Source organism: Panthera leo, chromosome A2 (genome assembly GCF_018350215.1).
Source record: "Panthera leo isolate Ple1 chromosome A2, P.leo_Ple1_pat1.1, whole genome shotgun sequence".
Lineage (NCBI taxonomy): Eukaryota > Metazoa > Chordata > Mammalia > Carnivora > Felidae > Panthera > Panthera leo.
This window is the reverse complement of record NC_056680.1, coordinates 26460695-26486649: the sequence shown is the minus strand read 5'-3', so window position 1 is coordinate 26486649 and position 25955 is coordinate 26460695. Positions and strand designations below refer to the sequence as shown.

General features: G+C 36.0%; 1 protein-coding gene across 32 annotated transcripts in view; it reads left to right on the top strand.

Moving 5' to 3' along the window:
• Nucleotides 1-25955, top strand: part of CFAP20DC (CFAP20 domain containing) — a 238260-nt gene that overhangs the window by 127946 nt on the left and 84359 nt on the right. For 27 of the 32 annotated variants that reach the window (XR_006199909.1, XR_006199910.1, XR_006199908.1 and 24 more), the window contains 6 exons: nucleotides 2532-2696; nucleotides 16721-16857; nucleotides 17541-17703; nucleotides 19331-19447; nucleotides 20599-20718; nucleotides 23111-23442. Coding sequence is in view for 27 of the 32 variants with exons in the window: in XM_042929841.1 (XP_042785775.1) it covers nucleotides 2532-2696; nucleotides 16721-16857; nucleotides 17541-17703; nucleotides 19331-19447; nucleotides 20599-20718; nucleotides 23111-23442 (1034 nt within the window). In the remaining 5 variants the exon portion in view is untranslated. Of the gene's footprint in view, nucleotides 1-2531; nucleotides 2697-12494; nucleotides 12586-16720; nucleotides 16858-17520; nucleotides 17704-19330; nucleotides 19448-19575; nucleotides 19670-20598; nucleotides 20719-22735; nucleotides 22844-23110; nucleotides 23443-25955 lie in introns of those variants that run through there. The other 5 variants (XR_006199911.1, XM_042929831.1, XM_042929857.1 and 2 more) reach the window with 5 other exon arrangements.

The following is a 25955-nucleotide window of genomic DNA, read 5'->3' as shown; positions in this document are numbered from 1 at the left end:
ATTTTTTAATTAAGCCATGAATGCTAAAAAAAATAAGTGACCTAGAAATTGGGCATGGAGAAGGGGTATTTATTGGTGAGCTGGGTGGTGGGGAGCCGAGTTAACTTCCACTCCAGTCTATCAGAACATCCAACTCCCAGGTCGTGAAGCTCTTTCATAGTTTGGTTTCACAAAAATGAGACTAAAGGTCCTTTCCATGTATTCCTCCACAAAGTTTGAGAGCCAGTAGTTGGTAAATGGGCTTATTAATAGTCTTTATTTTAAAATAATAAACCAATAGTTTTTCTTTGATTTTGCCTTTTATTTCAGGTTTTATACTGCCCACAGTTTCCCTCGATGAACAATCTAATAAATAGTGAGACAATCGTGGGTGCAAAGGGAGAGTAGGTACATAGAAAGGAGAGATGACACAGCATTTTACTGTGAAATCTGATTTGCATGTCAACCACATTCCTGTAAAATTCAGGCTGGAGTTTTGTAATAGTCTCTGCCTTCGAATTTTGATTCCCAGGGGTTAGCTGCTTATTTCTCGTTAGTTGGAAACTCAGATTTTGTTTGAGATACATTTCAAACTTTGTGCGGCATTGTTCCCTATACCATCCATGCAGTCCCTACAAGCTCAAGTTTCCATGACTTGTCATTATGTGACTGAGAATGCAGCATTTTATTTCAGGGCCTTTTAGCCTTCTCTACCTCTTTTAATATAAAATCTTAGTTTATCAATATTAGCATTGTTGTGGAAATTACCTTTTTCTACCTCAGAGGAGTTTGGAATGATATGTCAGATATACATCTGGAGTTAGTTTATTTACTTTTCCAAATGTTTTCTATCTCGAGAGTTTATTTACTCAACTACTTTATATTGATTTTCTAAATGTCAATGACAAATAAGAAATGGACCAACAAAGAACACCTGAAAAGTAAGATTTGTAAATCTACTGCATCTTTAATGACTGGAGCTTAGGACACTTAGAAACCATTACATTACATTACATTACATTACATTACATTACATTACATTACATTACATTGTTGATGGGTATTTAAGTTTTTAGTTAAATGATTCATTTCCTTTTCAAGATTAGAACATGAGGATCTAATTAGGAAACTGCCACGACTTGGGTGCATATAAACCTAACATCATTTGCCTTTATAAATGTGGTTAGAGTTTATACTTACATAAGATGTTTTTCAAGGGATGCTTGGTTGAATTTTTCTTATTACTTACATTCACATATACATGCACAATTTTTTTCCACCAAATTCTAAAATTAGAAATTTTACTTATAATAATTAAATACCTATAGACATTTTCATGTAGAAGAAAATAAAAGCTACACTTAAGCTAAACCATCAAAAGTTATTTTACACTTTGGTATATTTCATTTTAGCCTTTTTGCCATTCACACATTTTATTTATTGATTTTCTACAGTAGAGTTAGAGTTTTATATATATTATTTTCATTTAACCTCCTATCACAAGTCTTTCCCCTATCATTAAGCCATCTTCATAAATAGAATTTCTTGTGGCTTTTTACTGGTAATTCAAGTTGTTTATTTTTCAGAAATTATAAACACCTATTTATATAGATCTTCATCTGGGTTTCTGATGTTCTTTTACTTTAGAATAGATTTGTAAAGTAAAACTACTCAGTAAAATGGCATGTACATTTTTAAAGCCTTTTACACATATAGTAAAATTACTTTTGGAATGCTAATACCGATTTATAATTCCTGCTTGCTACATATGATGAGACTTAATATCTCTGCCATAAAAGAGGTCCTACGTACAAATAAATAAGAAAATAATATTCTCATACCTAAATGAGTTAAGAACATGAACAGAAGATTTACTAAACTGAAAATTTGCATATCCACATAAGTATATGTGAATGATATCAAATCTCATTAGAAATACAAATTACAGTAATAAAAATACTATTTTAATAATAACAAACTGTTCTTTCTTTGAAAGTATTAAAAGGTAAGATGTTAACATTAGGGGAAGCTGGGTAAAGAGTATTAGAAACTCTACTATTTTTGTAACTTTCATAGATCTAAAATTATTTCAGTATAAAAAAGTTTAAAAAATTGCTTTATTCATATAGGGGCTCTAGGTACTTATTCAATTATGTCATTGCGTGTACTGATCTCATATGAATGAGCCAGCATACTCCCAGAAATCTGCATCAGAGCGCCCCTAACTAGATCGTTTCTTGAGTCACATTTCTAGTATTGAAACATAAGTGTAAAATATATTCAGTGATTGCTCTCATTTATTGCACAAGTCTCCGAACCTGCTGTGTATGTTATACACCTTGTCTCATTTAATATTTCATACAGTCCTAGAAGGGAAGCAGTGCAATTACAACACTCATATACAGATGAGAAAGCCGAGGATGTAAGGTCATGTAACTCGTTCAGAGTTATACTCTAAAAATATTTTACTTTAATTGGTTTCATTTATAAGGTATGTCCATTTGGCAAAAATGACTTACATTTGGGAAATGAATGTTTGCCTCTGTTTTCAGCTGGATATGGGGTTCCCTTTCCAACCAATGAACCTACAGACATTATTCCTCGAAGCTGCCAGCTGACAACAGATGTTCCACAAGTCACACAGCTGCTAAACATGACTAAGCTCCGCCAAACCGAAATAAAATTTGGAGGTCATCCCCTGAATTCAGCAGAATCAGGTATGCACTCAGACACCTAAATTATAAGCATATTTATTTGTAAGACCAAAAAAAATAAGTAAACAAAAAAACAAAACGGAAAAAAACCGCACTGCAATGATGCTTTATAGCTTGAAGTTAAATACTGTCACTCCAGCATCGACCCGTGTCTGTGATAAATCATTGTAAACTTCTCTTTAGCAACTAAAATACTTTCTCGGTTTTTACATACCAAATCAAAACATCCTTGGTTATTCCTCTCCTTTTCCTGTATGCTTCCAAGCCCAGCCAATTATCCCTCCTAAACAATCTGACTCCAACTCTATCCTGTTGCTACTTTCATTGATCTGGTCCCCACCGTGGCCCTAGCCTCCCAGTTAATCTCCACGTTGCTGTCAGAATTATCTTTCTGACTGTAGAAATAGAAATGTGATCCTGGGGCGCCTGGCTGGCTCAGTCGGTTGAGCGTCCAACTTCGGCTCAGATCGTGATCTCGCGGTTTGTGGGCTCAAGCCCCGCATTGGGCTCTGCACTGACAGCTCAGAGCCTGGAGCCTGCTTCGGATTCTGGATATCCCTCTCTCTCTGCCCCTCCCCAACTTGTGCTCTGTCTCTCAAAAATAAATGTAAAAAAAATTAAAAAAAAAAAAAAGAAAGAAATGTGATCCTGTTGCTCTTTGATTAAAGACCTTTAATGCCCTTTCCCACCATTTTAGAAGACAAAATGAAACACCCCTTGGGAACTCACACAAAGCCAACCTCCCCTAGCCCAACCTCCTCTAGAGTTTCATGTCTCATACCCCATGTGTGACTTTCTGACCACTCTCTGTGGGCTTGTACACGTTCATATTTGGGGATTGCTGTTTCTTGGCCTAAAACGGCTGAATCCAACTTCAGCTCAGGTCATGATCTCACGGTTTGTGGGTTTGAGCCCCAGGTCGGGCTCTGTGCTGACAGCTCAGAGCCTGGAGCCTGCTTCCGATTCTGTGTCTCCCTCTCTTTCTCTGCCCTTCCCCTGCTCGTGCTCTGTCTCTCTCTCTCTCTCTCTGTCTCTCTCCGTCTCTCTCTCTCTCAAAGGTAAAAAAAAAAAAATGCATTAAAAATTAAAAAAAAAAAGAAACCTAATATTCTTCAGCTGAGTGGTTCTCATCTTCCTGTTTGTTAGAATCATCTGGGACATTTTAAAAATAACTTATGTAAAAAAAAAAAATTATTTTTTCCTAATGTCTGTGATTCATCTCCAGAGATTCTGACTTAATTGGCCTTGGATGGATATTTAAATGCTTTCAGTGATTCTGATGTGTAGCCTGGGTTGAGAACCACTGGATCACACATCCAAACAAAGCTGTGGCTCAGCTGACACTCACATGGAAGTAATCCTGAGGAAAGTGAAATGATGGTCATAATAAGGCACTTACAGAGAAAGAAGTAGGTCCTGAAAGTATTCAATCAATACTTGCATAAATTTTTATTATAAATAAATATAAGACTTATGGAAGTGTAAGATGGTGCAGACGACTAAGCAAAGACAAGGAGATAGCAAAATACATGGGTGAGTTTTCTGAGGGATTAGTAAGTATGAAGAATGGCCTCCGAAGGCTGAATGGCTGGGTCAGAAGAATACCTGAAGAGTATTCTCCTCCTACTGTCCTAAAGGAGAGACACAGTAATGCCCCTTTTAGGAAGATGAATTTGACATCAAGATTCAAGATGAATCTTTAAGTCAGGTAAAACCAGAGATTAAGAAATACAACTCAGATGTCTTTACAGCCATCTGAGCAAATAATGTCAGTGATGACCCTGAGTGATGCTACAGGAGAAACACAGGCGGGACTTGTTGATTCCCAGGGAACAGATGGGGAAAAGAGCAGAGTCAAAGTTTGAGAGAGGTCAAAGTAGAATCCAGAGAAAGGAGCTAGCATGATGAAATGAAGGAGTTACAGAAACGGACTGTTTCACTCTCTATTTATCCTGGATTTATTTATTATTGGTATATTTTCTGTATGTCGATCATCATCAGCATTACATGTCCTAAATTGTATATTCCTAGAGAATTGGGACCTGTGTTGTAACTTTTTCAGTTTAAACCTTGTCAGGGGACTATGTGTAAATAGACACTATATTCCTAAACCCTTTATTATGAAATTTCCAAACTTCCAGAAAAGTGGAGTGAAGACGTAATAAACCCCCATGTTCCTATCACCTGCTTCCATAATTGCCAACTTTAGGCAAGGCATTTTGGTAGCACAGGGCACAGGTTGTGAGAAATTGTGTATTTTTATAGGTACTATCTTTAAGGGGGGCAGGGATAGACAGAAACATAAATGGATGAAAAAGATCTCACTAACCAGACAGCTGCTGTAAACACCTCAGGTCACAAATCAATCTTAATGGAAGATTCACCACAGAATGAAATGAGTTACAGTGTTTTTTGGGTTTTTTTTTGATAACCAAACACTCTATCTGTATCTGATAGGCTGTGAATGCTTTCAGTAACAGTAATGACTAAGCTGTAAAGCCTATCAAATATAAGAGCAATTGTGAATACTCGTTTTTCTTTTATCTCTCTGGCTTAATGTTTTAAGAATTAATTATGTCTTTAAATGAAAACGCAAGTCTATATCCAGATTTTTTTAGTATCTTTTTTAAATTTAAAGTTCAAGGACACATGTAATGCCTGAGATTAAAGAGGAATTTGAGTAAATGTCAATTGCATCATTAACTCAATCTTATAATTAAACAGAAACTTTTTCGTAGGCCGTATTTGATCCTAACTTGTAGAAGAGGATATTAGTATATATTTTGCAAATTCCATGAATGGGATCTCAATTGATAGTAATAGTCAACTTGAGTCATGTATACAGAAAATTAATAATCATCATCTAATAGCAAACTTCTCCTGCCCTGTGAATCCCAATTTCTATTCCTTTATAACCATAAGGGTTATGATTGTTCCTCTTAACGTAAATCCCATTGCACATGCAAGGCAGCTAAGATTACTTGAAAATAGAGTAGTCTCCCTTTATCTGAGGTTTCAGTTACCTGTGGTCAACTGTGGTTCACGTCCTTGTGATGTATCCTCAGAAAGCCAGTAGTAGCCTAACTCTAGGTCACACGCCTACATCATCCATCTCACTTCATCTCATCATGTAGAAATTTTATCATCTCACATCATCATAAGAGTGGTGAGTACAGCACAATAAGATATTTTGAGAGAAAACATATTCATGTAACTTTTATTACAGTATATTGTTATAATTGTTCTATTTTATTATCAGTTATTGTTGTTAATCTCTTACTGTGCCCAATTTATAAATTAAACTTTATCAGAGGTATGTATGTATAGGAAAAAACAGTATATATGTGGTTTGGCATTATTCATAGTTTCAAGCATCCATTGGTGGTCTTGGAACGTATCATCTGGGGATGGGAGGAGGCTACTGTATATTGAACTTTGTGGTTCTCTTTCTACAAATACTTTGCAGTTGCTAATTTTGTCATTTGTGGGCTTTGAAACTTACTATAAATGAATATAATTATAATTATTCTTCTCTGTATAAGATATTTTATTTGAAAGGTGCAGCTAATGAATAATGCCCAAGGGCAGACTTTCTAATCTTGGAAAAGCCAGAAGATATTTCTTCATTTTAACTATTTGTTTTTGTGTCTGTCTGAAAAATGGATTCCCCATGATGAGATTTTGAATTGCATGAGAAAATTACTGTGTGCTCTTATAATTGACTGTACAGTACTCATGCCAATTGTGTTTTTTATTATAAATGCACACACTGAGAGCCCAGTGAAGCTGCCACAGAAAGAAGTAGTTGCTTCCTATGGATGCTTTCTAGTATGTTCCCGTGAGCAAAAGAGGAAACCTTGAAGCTTCCATTTTAGAGTGCGTTTTGCTGAATGTCACATAACTTGATCAAGAGCACTAATAAAATTAATAAGATAATTGTGTTTCCCAAAAGCCAACGTTCCCACACTTCTGCTCTGTTCACTTTGTCAGTTCCCAGTGCACATTAGCTAATGACTGTTAGCCTGCAGAGAATTGTGGGGTCTTTAATGATCTTATTTTCATTAATGGGACCCCAGTTTAATTGAACCAGAGAATCTGTCTGGTTATTGAAGTTGAGCATTCGGCTACTAATGACAAGATGCAATGGTCCACTAAGCACAAATCAAAACTAGTAATTTGCTTAAAAATTAGAATGCAGTTTTCCCAAGTACCCTCCTTTCCACAGCGGAGGTCTTAGTGGGCTTCTACTCCTTTTTTAAATAAGAAGAGACTGGCATCTCTATCTCACAGCACAGTTGCACATAGGTAAGTTAATGCATTTAGCACAACCCTGAAATAATCATCTAACTATAGTTGGCACTGGTGAGATCCTTATTAGAATTTCTTCTTTGGGTTTCACATTATGAAAGCAAAATTCAAATCAGGTAACAAAATTCACTGTAAAGTAGAACCTAAAAGAAGAAGGATTTGAATCCTGACTCCAGGAAAAAACAAAACAATTTTTTAAACTCACACTTTCAGTAAAGCCTTGTCTTAAGATTATTGGTTTAAAGAGATGTCACAATTTCTGGATCCAATGTCTGATAATAAGAGTAAACTCCACTGTCTCTTACATTTGAATTATATATCCTCTTTCCCCATCTTTAGCAAAAATAAGGCATAACTGGTCATATTCCTTCATTAAAATTTTTTAAGCATGAAAGGAATTTAGTCTGGGTATTGATCAGTATCTGTGAAATTCGTTAACAGCAGAAATATCACAAATCATACATAGAGTGAATTTTAATTTTTCTGTGATATTTCCACCAAATATTGATGAAACTTTGATATATAAATATTACTACAATATTAAATGTGAAAAACACATCTAATCCATTTGATAATTGTGCTACTTTTGCAGGACTGACTTGTTCCAACCTTTCCATTTCTCCTTTAGATGTCTATTACAGCATGGGTTATAATAAAAACCTGTGCATAGTAGGGAGTTGATTAAATACCCAGACAATAAGATATTATGGATACAGCTATACAGATGACCTGATCTGCTTATGATGGTCTGGAAAGGTCTCAAAGCTGTGTCAGTGAAGCATGGAAACATAGGATGCTATTTCTGTATGAGCCCACTGACTTAAGTAAATAAGATAGCTACCTAGGAATGCTGGTATATGCATACATTTTTTTAAGGAAATACAAAAAAATTTACAATGACCTTTAAGAACGAGGACTAGTAGAGGCAAGGGGCAGGAAGATAAGACTTTTACTTCTCATGTCTTCCTCCCTTTAGAGAATTTTAACTTTCTTAATTCATGATTTGTGATATTACTAGATGTATTATGTTAGAGCAATTATGAGACATTTTTAGTTTCTTCTATATGCTTTTCTGTCTTTTGAAAAACCCAGAGAATTGCTATAAAATTAAAATATATTTCTTTATTTAATGTCAGTATTTTCATTTAAGATATATATTGGGAAGTAAATCCAAAAGTAGTGACAAAATAAAATCTTTTAAGTATATAGTTAAATATTAAATTTCTTTATGATATAATAGGGAAATATGTATTTTAACCTATACTGTATTAGTATGAATTATGCTCACATACATTTTTACACATAGTTCACATAGTGGTGAACCTGGGACTGTAATCATCAAGGTCCTCATCCTCTCTGTAACATCACTCTGCTTTCGTTTCCATCACAGCACTTATCCTTACCTGGTATCTTTTTGTTTACTTAATTGTTTGCTTATTGTTGTGTCCCCAACTGGAATGTGAGCTTCAAAACTGCAGGGGTCCCAGTATCCCTAGCACCTAGCTCAGTCTTTAACACTTACAGGAACTGAATAGATATTTGTGAATTAAGTGATCAATGAGTGATGCTAGCCATATAATTTGAGCAGGTGAGTATATTAAGCAGCAAATCATCATCATCATCACCACTAATATTTAGTGAGTTTTTGCTATATCTTTTACATAGTGTATTAGTCAGGTTTCTCCAGAGAAACAGAACACACACATATATACAACTTACATATAATACAGGCTTTGATAGATAACTTCCACCATTAGGTTTTAGAATAAAGAGAGAGAGACCTATCATAAGGAATTGGGTCACGCAGTTTTAGAGACTGAGAAGTCTCAGGATCTGCAGTCATCAAGCTGGAGACCCAGAAGAGCCGATGATATAGTTCCTGTCCAAACCCAAATGCCTGAGAACCAGGAGACCTGATAGTGAAAGTGCCAGTCGGAGGGCAGCTGCAGACTTCTTAAGGAGTCAGGCAGAGAGATCAAATTCTCCCTTCCTCCACTTTTTTGTTTTATTCAGCCCCTCCATGGATTGGGTGATGATGCCCACCTACCATGGGGCTTGGGGTGGAATTTACCAATTCAAATGTTAATTTCATCCAAACTTGCCCTCACAGTCACTCTCAGAGTCATAGTTAATCTGGGCACCCTGTGGCCCAGTCAAGGTGATAGATACATAAAATTAGCCATCACACATCATTTATCCCATTTAATCCTCTGATACACCTTTTTGTGTAGAAACCATCAGAATCACCATTTTGAAGATAAGGAAACTGAGGCTCACAGAGATAAAGTAATTAGTGAGTGGTAGACCTAGGATTGACCAGGCAGTCTGTTTTAGAGATGCATTCTTAATTACTCACTCCCATTAAGCAATTTCTGGGGAGCCTTCTCTCATATTATAGGAAACTGTCCTAGTTCCAAAACCAAATGATGGAAATTATGTACTAAGGCCTGTGTTATGTATAAGCTCCATTCTTTATTCAAAATGGAAAGTTTTCCTGAGATGATAAAATGGTTTCCCTGAAAATGTTCCTTTACTCATTAATAGTAAACACCAAAAACTAGGCCATTGATAGCTTTTTAATAAATTAAGAGTTTGTGAAGAAAAGTAATATCTTGTGCTTTATTGCTTTTTATCTTGTTGCCATAGCCTAACTTTACACACAGATGACATTGTCTAAGGTCATACACAAGTTTAGTGGAGAAAGAGCTATTCTAATTTTAGTTTTTAATGTGTTTTATTGCCTTTCAAAAAATGTCTTAAATTTTTTATTAATGAGATATGGCTAAATACTGGTATTAATTATTTGCAAAAATTGAAGAGTGATTTTCATCACCTAAGGCCTTCCCTGCTTTAGTCACTCACCTACCTACCTGTCTTTTCATCATGCTTCCAGAGTTTACAGACTGCCAGTCCTCCCAGCTGGTCTAAAAGAGTTTTGAAATAAAATTTTCTGCATAGGATGTGCACTCTCAAATTAGCCACACTTCCCCCACCTCACATTCTGTAAGTGCCTGCCTTTCACATATGTGTTACCTGCCTGGCATTGAACCCACTTCCGTTTCCATTTGTCCTTCTCCCCACACCCTACTTTCTTTCCTCTGAAAAAGGATATTACAGTATTATATTCTATATTTGATACCTCATAAACCCCATTTGTCTTCACCACATACATTAACTATCATGTCCTTAAAGTTCTGGTACTTACCTATACAGGCATTAACAGACCCACTTTTCAGATAGCAAAATAAGTGTTTCATCAGATGTCTTCACAAAACTGCACAGAAAATAAATAGCGGACATGGGAAGAATCCCCTGCAATGCCCTCGTGGCCCACTGAGGGCAGCATCGTGTGTGGTAAGCCTTGGGACACTGGAGTTCTGAGCCCCTGCTCTGTGTGGACAGATCTCTGAACATCATGAGCCTCCATTTCTTCATCTACGGAGGACATAGGATAATATCACAAGTGATTGGAAATTGCACAGAGGCTATGTACGTATCATATCCGTCATCTTTTAGATTCCAAGTTGAATGTCTCTCCCTGCTAACCCCAATACTAGATACCAGCCCTCTGTTAAATACACTTAATAACCTTCTGAACTTTTCCTGCACACCTCTTATCACACTGGTAATCATGTAGTTATTTATGAATGACTTGCTGTAATATCTGTCTCCCCCATGAGACTGTGGGCTCCTTGAAGGAGGTGTGTGTTCATCTTATTCCCTGTCTTACGCTGTGCCTAGAGCGGCTGGCCAGGGCAGATGCCTAATCATTACTGAAAGGATAGGTGAATGAAGGAATAAATAAATGATTATGAACGGACTTTGTAAAGTGTTAAATGCTATTCAAGATGTAATATATTAATAGCATATTTACTAACCATTTAGTCCCTACTAAGCACAGTATTTGGCATGTTACATGCATTGTTTCATACAATCTAACAAAAGCACCATAACTTAAGCACTGTCATTATCTCAATCTTAATGAAAGAAAGTGAGGCTTAGAAAGGTTAAGCACCTTGTCTAAAATAATATTGCTCCACAGAACAGCCCTTTTTGTATTTTTGACATTCTTTATAACAGTGCACATGTAATAAAATAAAAATTAATCCAATTCAAGGTCTGGATTCTGGTAGCAAGTTTAATTCTGATTTGATTGCTAGATAATAGATGTAAGTCTTGAGCGTGACCCTTCAATGATTAGAGTTGAAAATTCAGCAAGTTTTTCTGGTTAAGCTTTGAAAACCCTGCAAACTTAAATGACTATTATAATTAGAACATTGTATCTTGAGACAAAAATGAATGTTTATTTTTCTAAGAGACAATTAGAGAGTAGACCCTCAGGTTTTATATTCTAACTACAAAGGCATGTACCCCTCATAAAATAGCAAAATAATTAATGGTAACATCTCTGACCTACACCAAGTTCATTTTCCACAAACTCAAGAAAATGAAACGCCTAGAGCATGACTTTAATCTAATCGTGATTTTTAACCTTATATTGTGCATATTGATATCATTCTTAAAAGAGCTCCCTTTAGAATTCAAAAGGCATGGGTTTCTGCTTGTAGTGTTCTTTTATTAAGATTTTTCTCATTATAGAAACTTTGTCCCTTTTACTTTTTATTTTAGAAACCAAAGTCTAAGTTACTTTCCCTTGTAGGTTTTAATTAGGATTCTCTTACAGTAGATAAATAGCATGATACATATTTACAGAGAGAATCATGACAATGATTATAAATAGAATTACTAAAATGAAACAGGCTTTAAGAATGTATATATGTTAATTGTACCAAAAAGTTGAGTCTATTAACTAAGGAGATAACCTAATGGGAGAGTATTGATATACTTTGGTTTGTGAAAAACATGCACTAGCATTTGTAAATTTTAGAAAATAGACTTAAATTTAAATGCGTAGTGATAGATTACTCTTTAAAGAAACCCTATAGATGAGGATCATATCTAACTTTCTGTGAGTTAGAAAATTGTATCATATGAGGTTTAGGTATACCTTTAATGGTCACTGGATATCTACTGCTAAGCAAGATATTCCTCTAAAAAATTCAAGGTATTTAGGAATTTTTTTAAATACCTACAAACTAGTTAATATGTACATTTTGTTGAATTAAAGCTGGAACTATATCAGTATGACCTTTTAAATATGCCCTCCCCTAAAAAAATCTTCCTTTTAATCTTGAATGCTATTTATAATTGTGGTGAGATTTATCCATTGTCTACCATGTACTGTACTGGGCTCCACAGGTGGGGATACATACAGTACCAAATAAATGGCCTTTCTATTCAAAGGAGCTTAAATTAATTGGGGGGAACATATATATGAAGAGTAAGAAAAAACATTAAGGAAATTGCCCCATAAGATGTTTGAACAGAAAGATATGCAAAAAATATGCCCATTCCTAATGGTTCCCATGACTGGAAGTTCCAAAAAAAAAAAAAAAAATTCTCCTATTCTGATTACTGAAAATTTCCATGTAGGCTCAAGCCAACTCCCATGACATTCAGGACTCTCAGTGGCTCTTTCTGGGGAAAATCCACATTTGAGAACAAAATCAATAGTCCAGGATTTGTTCTACTTGGTCACAAAAGGTACAAACGATGATAGATTCTATAACAAATTTTTCCAATTGGCCTGGGATTTGAGTGTCATTTCTTTCTGTTATTGGTCCTGAGAGGCTAACAGGGTTTTGTTAACTCCAAATGGATATTTATAATGACTTTTAAAACACAGATGTACATACAACCAATAATCTATTTGCTAACACTAGAAAATTTCACATGTAATCTGAGTAGGCATCTGATTGTAGTGCCATAGCATTACTACTGTTGAAAGCCATACCATTTAATTATCATTTAATTATCAATGTGTGTTGGTCATTGTTGATCCTTCTCATCCCCCATATCCTGGCAGTTGTCCAGTCCTATCCAGTCTTCGTCCTCAGTTCACAGACAGATTTTTCTTAAAATGAAAACTGAAATTCTAGCCAAAGTTAAAAATATTTAGTCATTGGGGCACCTGGGTGGTTGAGCGTCTGACTTCAGCTCAAGTCATCATCTCATGGTTCGTGGGTTCAAGCCCTGCATCAGGCTTGCTGCTGTCAGTGCAGAGCCCACTTTGGATCTTCTGTCCTTCTCTCTCTGTCTGTGCTCTCTCTGTCTCTCTCTCTCTCTCAAAAATAAGTTAAAAAAAAAAAAGAAATATTTAGTCATTTAATCCAACATCCCTTTGATTCATTACATTTAATGATTTATTCATTTTGCTCAGCAAGTATCTATAACTCCATGTCAGGCACCAGACTAGCAATTCAGGGGTGAAGAAGTGAGCTACTGAGTTTATATCTACTGAAGCATATATTATCAGAGAATCCCACAAACACATGTAAAAGGGCAATTTTGACTTAAATTAATGTGAGGGAAAGGTTATGGGAATACCTGTACTGGAAGAGCCTTCTAGCCATGGGGAACAGCATGCACAAATGGTCTGGTAGGCAGGAAGAGCTGAGGAGGCCAGTCTTTTGAGAGAGCAGAAAATGAGAGTGAAAGGTATGAAGTGAAGCAAGAACATGTAGGTTTTTGCAGCTACTGTTAAGGGCTTTCTTCTTAATCCTAAGAGCAGCAGGGAAGCCATTGAAAAGTTTTGAGGGAAAGGAGTGCCTCCATCATAAGACCACTCTGGCTGCATTTTGGAGAGGGCATGGGACAGGGAGCCAGAACAGACATGGTAGGTCACTTAGAGGCTTTGCAATCATCCAGGAGAGGGATGATGATCGCCTGGATTGCAGTGTTGGCAGAGGCAGTACAGAGAAGTGGACATGGATTGGCTGTGGAGAAGGTGGAGGGAGGAGTCAAGAATGATACCCAGATCCTAACTGTTCAAACTCAATGGATTGTAGTGCCGTACTCTAGACCAAGTTTTCTGTTGGAAGCATCTTGGAGACGTGGAAAAGGAATTGAGCAAGAAGGCCACTGGAGACAAGGAGTAGAGCTCTGAAGAGAGGACTAGGCTAGAAATGGAAAGTAGAAATGGAAAGTAGGAAGTCATCTGGTATCTGAATCTGCCTCAGAACAGCCAGAATAGCTTCCCACACTTCTGCTTGGACACCTTCAAAATGACAGAAAATTCTCCACCACCATGACCAGACATGCTTAATTAAAGAAAGATGCTCCTTATGTTGGAGTAAAACCTTGAAGTAAATTCTTCTCATTAGTTATGTTCTTGCCCTTTGGACAAATGGAATCTCTCTTCTACCAAACAGGGCTTCAAGAATTTGAAGAATACTGAAACAGTACAGCTGCTCACCACTTTGCCAGCCATTTTAGTCTTCTGTCCAGCAAACATTCTCTCATATCATGTCAGCAATCTGACCCTTGCCCAACCCTTCAGCTTCATCTGTTGCAGACACAAAACCAGACCCAGAACACCCATCTTTCCACACATGTTGCTTCCACTCAGATCTAAATAAACACTTGGAGCTTCCCAAGCGTGGCATGCTTTCATTAATTTTTGTGCCTTTCTCATGCCTTCTCAGGGGAGTGGTTTTTAACTCTAGCACATGTAAAATCATAGCTCTACAGCAGAGGCTAAAGAGACCACCCAGCTAACTATAGGAATTTTTTCAAGGAATAGATCAGACAGAAAGTGGCCAATAGCTCATGTATATCCAGGACTGTGGGACAAACGTGGACTTACTTGGAGCCGACATCATAATATTCAAGTTGGTTCTGTCTTGCAAGTGAGCAGAGCAGAAGACTTTCTAGCTTGCAGGCAGTTTTTTGATTTAAGGACCATCACCCTCACCTGCTCTTTTAGTCCGGGAAGCCTACCTACAGTCACAAAGAGCCCCACAGCCTCATCTATTCAGGAGTTCCTCCAGCAGCCTTCCATGTGGTCATTCAGAGACCAAGGCTCCTTTTATGCAATGATTCTTCTCGGAGCCTTAAAGTCCTCCCTTGGATCTTCTTCATCTTGTCAAGAGATGAGGGCAGAGAGATTACTGGGGATTATGCAGGGGGTTTTAGAGGCCAGGAATTAGTTTACACTTCTCACGTTTCACTTCTTATGGTCTCATTAACCAGAACTCAGTCACATGACCCATATAACTGCAGAGAAGGCTCAAAATGTAATGTAGCTGTATGCCCAGAAGGGAAAGACAGCAAGGGTTGGTAATCACATCTGCCCTATCCTGGAGGTGAAACCAATTTGTTCTCTTTCTCCCACAAAACTTTCAATGATACCCTGTTGCCTAACCAAATTTAAAATTGGCTCTTAGCATTTTAAGGCTCTGTTCATTGTGACCCAAACTCATCCTTCCAGCTAAACTGGTAATTTCATTCCCCAAGGATACCCTACCAGTTCACTCTTCCTTGTGTTTATTCAGACACTTTTTTCTGTCTAGGGCACCCCACATCTTTCATTCTTGAAATCTTATGTCATTCAAGGTCCATTCAAGAAGTCACTTACTCTTTTTCTTTTTTTTTAATCGTGAGAGGTGCACTCCTTAATCCCCATCCCCTATTTCACCCTTCCCCCACCCACCTCCCCTCTGGTAATCATCAGTTTGTTCTCTGTCGTTAATAATCTGTTTCTTGGTTGTCCCTCTCTTTTTTACTGACCCCTTTTCTTATTTGTTTTGTTTCTTAAATTCCACATATGAGTGCAATCATATGGTATGTGTCTTTCTCTAATTGGCTTATTTTGTTTAGTATAATACTCTGTAGCTCCATCTATGTCGTTGCAAAGGGCAAGATTTCATTCTTTTTTAACACTAAATAATATTTAGTAACTTAGTGTGTGTATATATATATATATATATATATATATATATATGTGTGTGTGTGTGTATATATGTGTGTATATATATGTATATATATATGTGTGTATATATATATGTGTGTGTATATACACACACACACACACACACACACATATATATATATATATATATATATACACATAATTCACATCTTCTTTATCCATTCATCTATCAGTGGACACTTGGGCTGCTTCCATAGTTCCATAGTTTGGCTATTGTAAATAATGCTGCAATAAACATAGGGGTGCAGGTATCCCTTGAATTAATGTATTGGTATTTGGGGGGTAAATACCCAGTAGTGTGATTACTGGATTGTAGGGTAATTCTAATTTTAATTATTTGAGGTATAAGAGGTCACTTATTCTTCATTCCCACTGGTCTGCTTTATGTTATGGTTACTTGTTGTACTATCACCTCCCTCCAGACTCCTCGAGGGCAAGCAGTATATCTTATCTATTTTGTGTCCCTGATAACCTCTAGTATGTGCTCAAGAGAGTGCTCAATCAAATATTTGTTCACTTGACTTAGTTTTATTTAAACTACTTCCTTACTAGGATGTATTTTTTAGTAACTGTTCTTTCTTTTCTCTCCCTCCTCCTCTCTTTTTTTGAGGCAAAATATTTGTGGCAGTGGTCCTCAAATGACTGTGAGCATAAGAACTATTTGGGAGAGCTTGTTAAAATTATAGATTTCTGCCTCCCCTCCCTAAGATGCTAATTCTACAGATCTGGTAGATCTGATGTTAGGCTTCAGCATCTGCATTTTTTATAAGTGCCCTGTAGTGGAATTTGGATCATGTGACACCTGGATTGTATTTTCAGAAACATTGCAACATGGTACTAGTCATTATATCCATTAATGGACTATTATTGCCTTCCTTAAACAAAACAGATCAGTTCATTAACAAGGGAACAGGCAGTGTGCGTACCAGTAAAAATCACGATGTTTGTCATATCGCCTTTGGATCCAGAGTACTTGGACCACCTCCACTCTCTGGCAGAAGAAATAACATGAGGATATCCAGTGAGGTAGGAGCAAGATTTGAAGAGCTCATCTAAGCGTGAGAGGCATGGGAAGGGAAGGGTTTTTTCCCCAGTGCAGGGGTTGGGGGTTGGGGAAGAAGGAGACAGACTACATGCCAAAAGCAGAAGGCTTGAATAAATTTGGAACAAATTCTGGATTTTTAAAAAAACCTCAAAACTGTTTTATTTTTGCCATATCAACACAATTAACATTTCTGAGTATTCTTTTCATTAACTGTGTTCACAAAACTTAAAGACAAATATATGTGAGCACATTTTATGGTCTCTCCTTCAAAAAGGAATTGGATCATCACCAGACACCTTACAACAACCAGATCCTCAAATGTTATATTTTTATTTTTAATTTCCTCCGAATTTCAGACATATACAGAAATTTTCAACTCACCGCCTACCTACTAAAGATGGAATGTATCAAATAAGCACATTTTAACTTGTGTCTAGAAGACGCGCTTGACTTCTGTTTTATCTCATGTTATATTTCTCCTTCCATTCCTTTCCAATTTTCTACTATAATTTTCCTCTCCACCAACTTTCTAATCTATTCATTTCCTCTAGTTTTTTTTCCTCACATTTTAGTTGCCCAAATATTATTAATCTGTGTATATTCTACAGGAAATAAATGCAATTCCCATATTTAAAAATGTGCAGATAATTCCTTTTCCTTATAGACAATAAGATCCATTGGGTCCAGAAATAACCGATCATGCCAACAGTCTATGGCAGAGAACTGTGTTAGCAGTGCAGAAATGTCAGCCTCACTGATACCTGAGTCGGAGGAGCAAAGAGATAAAGAAAATATTCGCCAAATAAAGCAGACCGTACCTATTCATGGTAAGAATCGTGCATAAGTTTGTTTTTAATTTTTTTTATGTGTATCTATTTCTGAGAGAGAGAGAGAGAGAGAGAGAGAGCAGGCTAGGGAGGAGCAGAGAGAAAGGGAGACACAGAATCCAAAGCAGGCTCCAGGCTCTGAGCTGTCAGCACAGAGCCCAATGCGAGGCTCGAACTCACAAGCCATGAGATCATGACCTGAGCTGAAGTCAGACGCTTAACTTACTGAGCCACCAGGCATAAGTTTTGATAGCTAGGGGAAAACAGTTAGAAATGTTCTTGTGAAGATAAATTCGAAGTTATATTCTTGACTAGATCTTACATCCAGAGAATTATCATTTAAAAATGAAAAATATGGAAAAAAAATAATTAAATAAATAAAAATGAAAAAGATGGCGGATTTTGAAGTATGTTTCAAATTTATACATATATTATCATCTAGAACCTATTATTCTCTTTATTCCACTATTTCAAATTGCCACAGTACCCTGTGTTTTTATTTTATGATGATTGGCAAGGAAATAATATAGCATTCTACTGTCACTATATTTTGAGAACTCCACCTGCATTTTAAGTTTTCTTAATTATATCTTTTAACTAATCTCTTCCATTTATAAAGTGCTTTTTATTTTCTCTTGTTGATGTAAAAAGAACCCTGTTGGTGAAGAGGAGATTTTTGTCCCATTTTATAGATTGAAGGTTCATGGCTAACAAAGAGGCAAAGTGATTTGAAATTTGTAATCATTGGAAAGGATTGAGACCAGCACCAAAGGCTTACCACTCACTGTCAGTTTTTCCATTCTTGCATGTCTGACTTTTGTGAGAGTTGAAAAGGGGGGCACTTGTGTTCATTTTATTTGCTTTAGAGATTAATGATCATTATTACAGACTATATTTCCCATGCAATACAAAACTGAGATAAAGAAATGAATAACACAGATATTTAGTCCCAACTCTACCACCATTTGTGAGACCTTAATCAAATTTCCCAAACCTTGTGGGCCTCGGTTTCCTCATCTATAAAATGGGGATAAAATTACTGCTGGCACTATAGTAGTAATGACTGCCTCACATGGTCTTTGTGAGGATTCAAGAAGAAAAATCAGTCAAATACACCATATTGTGCCAAGAAATTAAACATTCAGTTATTATTAAGTGCTACTATGAGTATTATTATTATTACTATTACATAATTAAATTACACTTAAGAATTATTTTTCAGGTTTAATCTCAGTTCTCCATGGTTCTTTAGAAATTTATCTACCTCTTCTTTTAAAGGAAGAAATTATTTTTCTGTATTAGCTATCAGTTCCATTTTTTATGTTTTTTAATACAGCGTGTTGTGTGATTAACATTAACCAAATTACCTATAGCTCTCTGTAAGGTTATGTTACAAGAATAAAATGTGTTAGTAATTTTGAAAGCCTCATATGATCCTAATATTGGAGTAGGAATAAATACCTATTTTCCATGAAGGAATAAGTTATGCTTTTGATATAGCTTTGCATGAGGTCAAAATGATACGAGAACATTCTCATTATGGCTCTAATTATATTTACTGAGTTATTTCAAACCATATACTACTTTCTGTTCTGGCTTTTTGTTCTTTGATATGAAAACATACCAGCTGATCTGCATGTTATGCACCCACATCCCCCTCAAGAACCATCAGCAGATAAGAATAATAACAGGAGAAGATTACGATTAAAAAGCACCAACAGAGAAAGGACAGAGGCACACCGAGGTACGACCCTAATTCAATACTATCTTATATCTGTATATTATTCAGAACAATGGAATCTCTCTCTGCAGGTTGTAAATTTCAAAGGATTACGAACCAATTCATTTAAAATATAAATATCTTTTCTACAGGGATTATGGAAATCAAATTTTCTGCAAAAGAATTGCTCTAGAGCCCTAACGAAGATTTGCTGGATTAAATAGACAGTACCGCAGAAATAAAGGACTTCCTACTTTCTACTCTCAAAGGCTGAATAAGCTTAAATTACTGTTTTTTAGAAACGGCCCAAATTTGATAGGGGAGGTTTCTTCCTGCAGACTTTCCTAAAATTGAACTTAACTCGTAATTTTTCATGTTTCATTTATATCTCTTCTTTTTAAATTGAGCCCTTTTCAGATATGCATATTCATCTTTTTTTACATTTACTGTCTCTCCCTTTTGACTCTATGCCATCTGATATAATGTAGGTTAAAATTTCAACTGTTTGCAACCAGTAAAGCATTAGATAAATTTAGATGGCTATTATAGTTATCCCTTTGAATACTGGATTTGAGGTAATGCAAGGATAGATTTGTCTGCACATGCAGTAGTTACCCTGAGTCAAGCCCAGAGTATGTCTTGTACTCATCTGCTACCATAATTTCTCAAAAATGTAGGGTTCTTGGGTACGCTGAAATTCAACTTGTTAGGATTTGTGTTATTTTTATAAAATGATAGAAAAATTAATTGTGTCCATTTTCTTAAGATGCTGAAGGAAAGAGCTTGGTTTAAAAGAGTCTGTTTCAGCAAGAGTTGTAATTTAAAGTAAATACACTCCATTTTATGTGGAACCAAAGGGGAAAATATAGACCTTTTAAAAATGATACGGGTTTTGGAATTCCTTTTATTGCATATTGTAAAACTTAAATCTAAAATGTCCCCCATGCAAATATCAAGGAGTTTAAAGATGAACCGCTACAAAAATGCAGCTGAGTTCATCTTTAAAACATTCTAGTGGAAAAGAAAAAAAAAAACTGCATATAATCTGTATTGTCACCTCTGATGTGCTTTTCAATAGTCATGTAGAAAAGTACCCCATGTTAATAGTGTTCTTTGAAAATAACTTTTTTAAAAAATCAAAAATAACATAGTGGAAAATATTTATTCCAATAAAGGCTGTTCTTCAGGAAATAACAGGAATGAAGATAAAGCGACAACCCCCCTCAACAGTGTGTCCCAACAGAAAGCAGAGATGAACCCAAGCTCTCCAGCACCACAGTCTCCTGATCAAGCAGGTTGGCACCCCAGAATCGTTAATAATGAATAAAATCTAAGTATGTCGAACATTTCAAACCCAGTCATTTTGAAAAGTTGTGATTCAGTCACTTGCTAAAAATCTATCATTTTTCATAAATCTCCTTTTAACCCCACTTGCATGTCAGACTTTGAGGGATGAAAGGGTATTTTTATGTTCAAGTTTCAATGCATCAGAAGGAAAGTTTGAAACTCCAAAGTTTTAACATGACATCATCACCATCCCCAAAGATTACCTATTGTTACAAGTCCCCCATCCTCTTTATAATGGAGATGGTTGGAGTCTAGCACATTGAGCCCATCAACATATCTTGCCTAGCAGGTGTGTGGTACTTTTACAAAGGCGAATTGTTCTGAGCAAGGGAAAAGGGAAAATAAATGAAAATTGTTTGTAGTTTGTCAGTCTTATTTATGCAATGTTGAAACCTTCATTAAAATGTTAGGCGCAATTAGTGTCTCTAGCATAAATCTGACTGTGTAGAAAAACTAATTAGATGTTTAGGTGATCATTCTTGCATTTATCTTGTTTGCTGCAATATTGTGATTACACAGTAATTTACATATTTTCCTAAGAAAACACACCAAATTATTCATTACAATTGATATGGAAATACTTTGAGGTAAAACTACAAATTCCAAAAAAGCATGTGGCGGTGAGATAATTAGAGTCCGTTTGGTGTAAAAACACTCCTTTGACTTTGACTTTTTGACAGTTAATAATATGTTTGGCAATAGGTCATGCACGTTGTTTAATTACATAATGAAGATTCCCAGTATCTTTTCCTCCAATTTTCTTTACGGATCCATGTATGTAATGCAACACATTAGGTTTTTTTTAAATCTTTTTCAACATTTACTTATTAATAAAGCATCTACAGAGTTTACAAAGCATGTGCTATGTTCTTAGCACCACGCGAAAGACTTTGCTGTCCCAAAGAGGACAGCCCAGTGAATCTGTTTATTTCACCTGCTCACAGCACACTGACCCAGGAGTCTCCACATCCCCTGTGAATGTGGTCTGATGACATAGATTCAGCCTGCTGTTGGCCATTTACCTACAGAAAATGTGAAAGCCTTGTCCCTTGTAGGAGTTCCCTAAGAAATGTACATTTGTTACTCTTTCTATAGGCAAGTTATGTTATATAATGATAGTGCTAAGTTACACAACCAGTGAATACATTATGCTGAATACAATTTCATTTGTGCCATTAATGTTATTTTTATTAAAGGTCTTTTCTTTGTTGGTTTCCTGATGTAGGCTTTAGAGTTTCAAGTCAGCAAATCTTGGTTACTTTCCTTGTGAAGATAAATGTAGCCAGATTCCAGAGTCAGGATAAAATGACCATGTCCACATTTTGGTTCTGCTGAACGCAGATTTTTGTAAGATTTTCACCATTGACATAATGTAGGAGGGAAAAAAGTAAATTTTAAGGAAAATAGACTAAGTTGAGAAAATGTGACTTTTTCCTGCCATCATTCTAAAGAAAATAAGCATGCTTTTAATGATATTCATTGTAAATATTTGTTCCAATTTGCCTGGATCATAGCTATAAAAATCTACCTCAGTGTTACATAAAAGATTAAACTATGTTATACACCTGAAACTAATGTGACATTGTACATCAACTCTACTTTTTAAAAGATTTTTTAAAGTTTTGATATAAATGTATCTCAGTGGTGTAGTATTCAGTATTTTTAACAAAAACAATGTTGTGCAAAAAGATTTTTGTATGAAAACATTCCCTCCTATAGTTAAACATAAAGAACTTTTTCACCAGCAGAAATCACCAGTCACATTAACAAGTATTTCTGTGGATTTACTATTACTTGAAAAGTCTATTCAGTTTAGTCTATGAATTGCCCCCGCTTCAGTCAGTGAAAGGGAAAAGAAAAGCCTGTTAACCTCTTCATGGTTTCCTCTCCTCCATGATTTATAATCTGAACAATGCCCAGATATTTTATTTAAAGAAACTTGTTAAATGCCCTGCCCTCCTACAGGTAAAAGAAGATATTAGTTACTCAAACGCTTTTAAATTTGGAAGATTTCCTCCCCCCTGGAATATCAAATTGATGAGGCTGTGCTATAAAGAGCTTGCTGCAAGACAGGTGATAATTATTTCAGACTTATAAATTTCCCGGCCGGTACTTCAACTCAGATGGAGAGAAAGTGCAAATGAGTTGCCCATAGCTGTAGGCTCTGATCTATGGGGTTAAATGTTAGCAGGTTACAGGATGTGGATAGATTGCATTCCTTGACTTCTGCATTATTTAATAAATCCCTGTTTCAACACAAGAAATTTTGAACTAACCACCTGCCTAATATAACACTTCTGGAACACTCCTCTAATTTTTGTCATCTTTTTCAAATGTCAGATGAGTGGATATTTCCTGAAAATGATCACATTTCCCATTTGGCGTCCAGCAGACAGTCTCTCCTTCTAGATGAGGACTCCCGCCACGCTTCACACCTGTGGCTAGAAGCCAGCAAGGAAAGTGAACGTGACCAACTGGCAGAGGAAACCCAGGCTGTTCCAAAGAACATTTTCACTTTTTCATCAAGACCGCGATCAGCACCTCATGGAAAAACTCAAACTCTGTCCCCAGAGGGGTGCCCATTTATTTTGGATCTAAAAGAGGATACCAGTGTGACAAGGAGAGACACTGAATCGGAGGATGATTTTTATGGCGGTGACAGCAGCGAAGAGGTAACACCGCTTGATAAGTGCAGTCGTTTTAAAACGCAGTTGTTGCATTAGCTCCAATGAGCGCTAAAACCAGTTGAAATGAAAGAGGAGAAATCAACTGCTATTTATAAAAATGCAGCAGATTGCAGTGTCAGTCAACAGTTGCCTCAGGTTGTTATGGTAACTCTAAATTGCTGCCTTTTTTATTAGCAGTCAGCCAATTTCATTTTTAATTATGGAAACCAGTTTTGGGGTTGTTTTTGTTTTTTCGCTTTAATTTTTGCCTCACAGAATGAGAAGTAACACGCAGTTTAGTTGTATGATGGCGAGACCAGTAAGACATTGAGAACATGTTGTTCTGGCTCTCTGGGGGAATTGTGCTGCAGTGGCCAAGCATTCCGAATTGACAGTTTTCTGGCTTCCTTACTCCCCTGCCATCTCTCCACCTTAGACCTATTAGGACTCATTATTTTCCATATGGTCCCAGAATTTCAAGAGTTGTGCCAATTAAAGTCTAGATAATGAATCATGGATTAGTGCTGGGACTTGCCTTACCCAGGGTTTTCTGTTTGCGGTTATTTAGAATACAAACATATCTTACAAATTGGTAAATTCACATAAAGTTTAAAAAAAAAACAACTCGTTATAGACCAAATGGAAAGTAGTTCTGAAACATTTGCTTAAAACTTAATCCAGTAACTCTTTTTCCCCGTATAAAATGAATTTATTTGTGAAGTTCCTTTAGTTTTGTGCTCTAATGATAGGCATTCATATTTTCTGTGAAAAATAATTATCTTAAAAGCAGATTACAGTCAAGTTACGGTTTAGAGAAATTATACAAATCATTTCTATATTAAAGTTATATAATAATTATTATATCTAATAAATTATATAATAAATATATTTATAAATATAAATATATTAGATTATATGTAATATAATGCTTATATAATAATAATTAGAAAAAATTTTGTGTATGCTTACAAAAAAAATTTTTTTCAAGTTATAACTCAAGGATCCCCATTCGGACAGTAGCATGCAGGTTAGGTTCAGAGCTCCTACCTTCAGAGCCAGTTGAGAATGTGATGAGAGTATTCAGGCAATAACTATGGTGTTTTGCAACTTTTAATGAGTTTCCATAGCAAAGTGCATGGGGGAATCCTTTTTCTATAATATGTGCTTCTGAGTGTGGTGAAACTATTAGTCATACCAAACAAACCTACTATAAATCCCTTTTTGCATAAATACTATATTTTATGCCAGCGTATCAAATTGTGCTCAGGACGTCTTTGTCCCTTTCACCCTGAATAACGTTAAGGTATAAAAATTATAAAATAGAGATTTGCCTTCAGCATCTAGTATCTCCTCCATCCCAGCTGTCAATTCTTCTGCAGTCTTAATTGGCTAGTCTGATAAGTTAATTAATATCATTTCATTAACACGATAGCCCATCCTTTTCCCATGTGCACAGCACCATCTTTCTTACCTAAACCAAAAGAATTCCTGTAATGGTGGAAATTTCATGGCAGGTGGGAATTATTAGTTCCTTCCCTGGAAAACTTTGAAAGAAGTTTTATGGGAAACTGCCCTTTAAATATCACGACATGAGGAACTTACCTCTTCTGTCTGTATGAAGGAAAAGTCTTGACAAGAAGCAATAGAGCTTCATGGGAAAATGAATACTAGTTCTGAATATTTTAACTTATCACTTTATGTGCTTTCTTTTGCTATTAGCTACTCCTTACATTTTTCATTGTTTATTATGCAGACATATGCTAATTACCAACTATACAAAATCGAAAATAAATGTATCATGCATTACCCAAGCTCTGAGAGGCATAGCTATCTGGTCACCCCTGTGCCACGACCATCAAAATGACCAGTAGCATACGGCTAGAGCCTATACTCGGACCATCTCATTGCTAACACTGGTCCTGGCCCACCTTTAGTGGGAGCCTGCTAACAGTGGCAGCCAGAGAGAAGGGCAGAAGCCTTGTCATATACAGGCTTTAGGGTTTGTTGTTAGAGGCAAGAACAAGACACAAACTAAAATAGAAAACATGACCAACAAAAATGTCGGGTTGTATTTAAATGAGTTCTAGAATTTGTGATGATCCCTTCTTTATCAAATTGTTTTGTTTGGGGCTTTTTTGGTCATTTCTTTTTCTGTAGGATTACTTCTCCCATTTATTAATTGTGTAAGTCAATGGGAAATTGGATTACATATTTCAAATGTTTATTTACATATAGTCTTCGAAGAAAAATCAGTTCGGTTAGTTTAGGCATCCTTACTATATTAGTTGAATTATTTGAGAACGTTATATCCTTAGAGTAACATAATTATACTTAAGGAAAACAATGTTATGTTATAAATAACGGTGGAAAAATGAGTATAATTACATTACTTACTATGCTTTAGGTTTGTAACTTGTAGTTAAAAGACTTTATTTGATGGTAGACCATTGAGTATTTTTAAAGGGAAATTAGGTATACTCAGTAGTATGTAAACTAAGCAAAATAAAATCGTGTTATTA